The sequence below is a fragment of the Gavialis gangeticus genome, unplaced genomic scaffold (assembly GCF_001723915.1).
Source record: "Gavialis gangeticus isolate Ggan-Ray unplaced genomic scaffold, GavGan_comp1, whole genome shotgun sequence".
Lineage (NCBI taxonomy): Eukaryota > Metazoa > Chordata > Crocodylia > Gavialidae > Gavialis > Gavialis gangeticus.
The window spans coordinates 48,679,793-48,684,563 of NW_017728996.1; the positions used below are offsets into that span (position 1 = coordinate 48,679,793).

At 48.0% G+C, this 4,771-nt stretch overlaps 1 protein-coding gene across 1 annotated transcript in view; it reads right to left on the reverse strand.

Moving 5' to 3' along the window:
* Window positions 1-756: 756 nt before the first annotated feature.
* Window positions 757-4,771, reverse strand: part of SEMA7A (semaphorin 7A (John Milton Hagen blood group)) — a 52,210-nt gene continuing 48,195 nt past the window's right edge. The window contains exons 11-14 of the mRNA XM_019504454.1: window positions 3,287-3,402; window positions 2,794-2,945; window positions 1,799-1,866; window positions 757-1,456 (exon numbers count right to left, since the gene is read on the reverse strand). Of these exons, the coding sequence (XP_019359999.1) occupies window positions 1,098-1,456; window positions 1,799-1,866; window positions 2,794-2,945; window positions 3,287-3,402 (695 nt within the window). The 3' untranslated portion in view covers window positions 757-1,097. The remainder of the gene's footprint in view (window positions 1,457-1,798; window positions 1,867-2,793; window positions 2,946-3,286; window positions 3,403-4,771) is intronic.

Genomic DNA, 4,771 nt, shown 5'->3' on the forward strand with positions numbered 1-4,771 from the left:
AGCAGTCACACATGAATAAGTGAGCTGCTCACACCCTCAGAAGCAGCTACACAGGCCTGCCTCTAATTCTGCATTTGACTCAAATGCATTTCTCCAAATGGGCAGCAGCTACTTTCCTGTTCAATAAAGCTTGCAGCAGGCTTCAGTGAGCCATCTACAGTGATCTGTAGCCAAGCAAGAAAAAATGGCCTGCAAGCATTATCCAGGTCAGGAGTGGCAGAAGATATGAGATCACAAGAAAAGTATTTGCCAAGGTGGATTCCCCAGCCTTGTCCTTCATGCTAGGACCAAAAGGGTCCTCCAGTGGGATGGCTCCAGCTGTGTGAATAAGTTAATCTACTGCATTCTCAAGCTCTGTGGGGTGCAGTTCCTAGCAGATCCCCTTGTCTCACCAAACTTAGACTGATTTTGGCTCAGCTGGGTTTGCGCTGCCATGGTATCTTAAAAAACATCAAACTACTATATCTTCCCTTCAGCAGAGAAAGACTGGACAAGCCCCTTCCCTCCACCATTTTGACTGGGCTGATCTTTCCTTTCCAAACACAAATCATTTGTCTTAATCAAGAGAAATAATGGTAAAATAGTAATAATTATAATAATACAAAAATCCTTATTTCTTGAATCTCCCTCCCCCCTATTTCTGTCCTGTCTAAGCTGCCTCTCCCAACCCGCACCCCCCTCCCACCCACCTTCCTTGCTGCCTGGCTTATTTCCTCACTGCCCCTTTTGCCTTCCCAGACTATAACTGTTACTTTCTGGTGATGGTCACATGCTGCCTCCTCTCTCTCTCTCTCTTTGGGAACATCATCTCCCTTCATACCTGGAACCTAGAGGGAAGTCCTTTGTTAAATGTCCTCCCTTCCACAGTTCTGCCATGGATGGAGTGGAGGGGTATAGACTCTAGGGGCAGCCCGCCAGGGTAGGAGGGCTCCCATATTTAGTCTCCATTGAAAAGGGCTGAAAAGTACTAAGATTAATGTTCAAAGAGCAACTAATGAAAGGAGTGCATCTTCATTAGAGGTGAATTGCAAGAGAGAAGTCAAGGAGCTCAACAGCAGCTCAAGAAGTGAGTCATCACGTGTAGGCGAGGACACAGTTCAGTCCCTTAAGAGGAACAGCAGGACAAAATCCAGCAATAGCATCAAGGAGCAGCAGGAAGTTGTGGTGGCCTGATTCCATTGCAGCTTCATGGATTCTGGTTGTTTCACCATGCATTCCTTCACAAGAGTCTGCGTGTACCCGCCCTCCTCTGACACACAAATGTAGCAGCCATACTGGTCCTGGGTCACATTCTCAATGAAGTGGATGCAGGGATGGTGGGTGGCGTTGCAGGTCTGGACACAGCTGTCATTGTGGAACCACTTGTATGTAGCATAGTGGGATTCTACGGGGCAGTGAAGGTAGTACCGCGAGAAGACTGCTACTGTGACGTTATGGTAGCTCTCACGGCTATCGCCTGAAAGAAAAAAACATGTTGGGAGGAAGTGTCTAGTGCACAGCATTGCTTACTTTTGGCCATACAGCACCACTAAGCTCATGGGAGGGGGTTGTGTGTGTCCAGAGCTGAGGCTACGTCCCAGGGAGAGCCCCAGATAACTTTGTGGAGAAAGTGCATCCCAAGAAATACAATCCTACCAGGGATGTTGAAGAACTTTATTATGAACTCCTGATTAAGAGGTGCATGCAGCTACAACGAGCCATGTTAACCTACTCCATCTCTGTCCTAAACCCCACACTTTTACTTCGCTCCCTCCCTCAAACAAGTGGCAAAACTATACAAGTCACTAATCATGAATACCTTTCAGCTTCTTGTAGTTGGGGCATATGTCCTGGGATGATTCTGCAGAGATATTTTGTAGCAACGACCTAAATAAAAACAAAATAGGAATGATGATGAAGAGCAGGAGTTAGAAAGGAGATCCATCCTGCAGTCCCAATTCCATGGTTTTGTTCCTGACCATCAGGAGTTAGTGAAAGCTGTACCCACCCCCTAACTATCACCAGTCTAGTAGTATTTGGGCAGGAAGAGGTAGGCCTTCACATTGCACACAACTCTTGGTAGTATGGACAGGCCCAAAACTAACTTTGTTTAACACAGGAGTTGTTCCAGCTCAATCTAAATGGCTTTATTCTCACCTGTGAGACCAGATAAAACATAATTATAACCACTGGAGACTACCCAGTGCCAGGCTGTGCAAATGCTCAGAGATTCATTTAATATTACTGCTTGGCCCAGTTTCTATCAGCTCTGCTGGTGATCTTACTTTCACCAAATACAGTGCTATACAACAGGGTTCCTTCTGAAGTCACTGGAAGCGCCTGTTGGGTAATGGCTCCGATCCTTAACAGAGCCACGCTGACCGTGATGGAGTTGTTGAGCTGAGAAGGGTCCAGCCTCAGGCAAGTCAGGGCATCACACAATCTGACACAAAGGTGGGTAGATATTGTTCCCTTTCACTTCTGCCAAGATGCTGGACTGCATTGTTGTGCATAGGTGTGTTACACTCCAGACAAGTATTTTAATGGTCCCTTTAGGACAAGGAAAAGGTACATGGAGCAAGGAACAGCAAGGAAGTGCAAGAACTGCCATTGCCTAGACACTGGATTCACCAGTGCCAAAGGACAGGAAAGGGGAAGCGACACTGTTGCAGTGTGTGCATGTACCACATATGCAAGAGCACTGAAAAGGAAAGAGGTGTGGAGGGTCTGGTTACAGGTTTATTGCAACCAATGCTGATATCAGAAACAAGCAATAAAACATGTATGCTGCAGGAGCGCATAGGTGACACATACCGATTGCTATACACTGAGGTGCATTTCCCAGCACTCCATCCGCAGTAAGGGTCCCTTGCCAGGACACACTCATCACAGCTGTTGCCATACATTTCGCACATGTCCATGGGCACCTGGACCACCTCAGTGTCTGAGCCCAAGTATAGCTTGGCCTGCAGGAAGAAAGCAGAAAAGAGTGATGATTCTGGCCGAACACTAACCCTTGCCCTTCTCCAGCAGCTTATCCCCATGTGGCTCTTTCCATTAGGAAGACTACTAAAGCTTTAGACAAGCTACTAAATGTGCACACAAAGGGGTTGCTTACCCCACTTCTGGCATGATTCCAGCAGCTGTTTAACAGCTAACAGGACAGCAATGCTACACAAGACAGGAACCCAACATTGCAGCTGCACTGGGATTAACACCTCTGTTCTTCCACAGAGTAGCATGGGATCAGCCTTCCAAACATCTCCTCTCTGTGGCAGCCCTGGCTAAGAGAGAAGAAGGAGCTCACCCTTATGTGATCCAGGGTCATGGACTGGACAGGAACTCTGTTCTGGAAGGGCTGGATCTCCATGATGTTCAGGACACCATGTGGCATCTCCACCATTTTGTGGATATATCCTTTGTCTGCAAGAGACAGGAGCAGGAAGGTCAACCATAGACAGCAGAGGTGTTTGGGAAAGAAGAGGGATGGGCTGCAGCCTTGGCCATGCAGGGAACAGGAGAGGGAAGAGAAGCAGTTTAGTGATGGGGGAGGGAGTCAGCAGCACTAGATGTAAAGACAGAATCTGTCATTGCCGTGACTGCTTCCTGCTGTGCTGGAGGCTGAGACCCAGCTCCATGGAGGAGGACAAATGCCCTCTATGCGAGTCCTGGCAGGAATAAGTACGTTACAGGAACCAGCTGCCTAGGGAGGAGGTTCTGGCAAAGGGCTATTCATACAATGGCAAAAACAATGGGTCCCTTTTTTGGAAACAGCCAAGGACAAAGGCTCTTCCCATAACTGAGACCTCTCGCCCTTATATCCCACAGCTTCCAAGAACCGATTCCCCTTGTTGCCTCTCACGGTCTGGTAACAGATTCTGCATCCTTGGTGCCAAGAAGGAGGGCACGACTGTTCTGAAACATCATGGGCAGGAAAATCAAGCCCACCCCATGCCCTTTCCCCACATTGGAGCATTTGTTTAGACTCCACGGCTGTTCCGTCTTCCGCTGCTTGTGAATCACACAAGACCAGGGGAAAAATGAAGTCTCAGCCTCCCACAATTAAAATGCCTGGGACAGACCCTCCTTGTCCCATGTCTGAGGGCCTGAAAAAAAACCTCTCCAAGTGCTACAGCACCTGCATGAGATGGAGAAGTCTGATGTAAAGTCCTTCAATCCCATCCCCATGCCCAGTGGAGCCAGCACATGATGGGGGGTTTGCCACCATTGCCCCAAAAGGCAGAGCACTGATGCAAGAAAGGCAACTCGGGCCTTGCAACGCCATGGTGCCTATTTAAAACACTCAGAAGGGCCTCGCTGAGCCTCAGGGGGAAAAGTGACTCAGCTGGGGCTTTGTCCTCTAGTCAAAATGACTTTCCCCAAGTATTTCACTTCCAGTTTCTCTCACACAGGAAAATCGGGGGCAGAGCTGGAAGATTGCCACTTGTGAGGGTGCTGGGAGGTGAGGGACACCTCTGAAATTTGGGCACTGGTTATAGCTCTTGCCCTTACTCTTCAAACTGACCCTTTTCTCTTTCTGGAAGCGAACAAGAGAAGTATTGTCAACAGCCCAGATTTAAACCACTCCTAATCAGTCCCTCTGGGGGGGAGCATCACAATATTAAAAAAAAAAAAATCATAGTTTTCCACACATACACAGTCCTCTTGAAAGTCTCCAATGAAGGAGACTCCCCAACTTCCCTGGGCAGTCTATTCCACTGCCTCACTGCTTTAACTGAAGGAAAGTGGTTTCCTGACATCTAATCTAAATCTACCTCCCTGGAATTTGAAG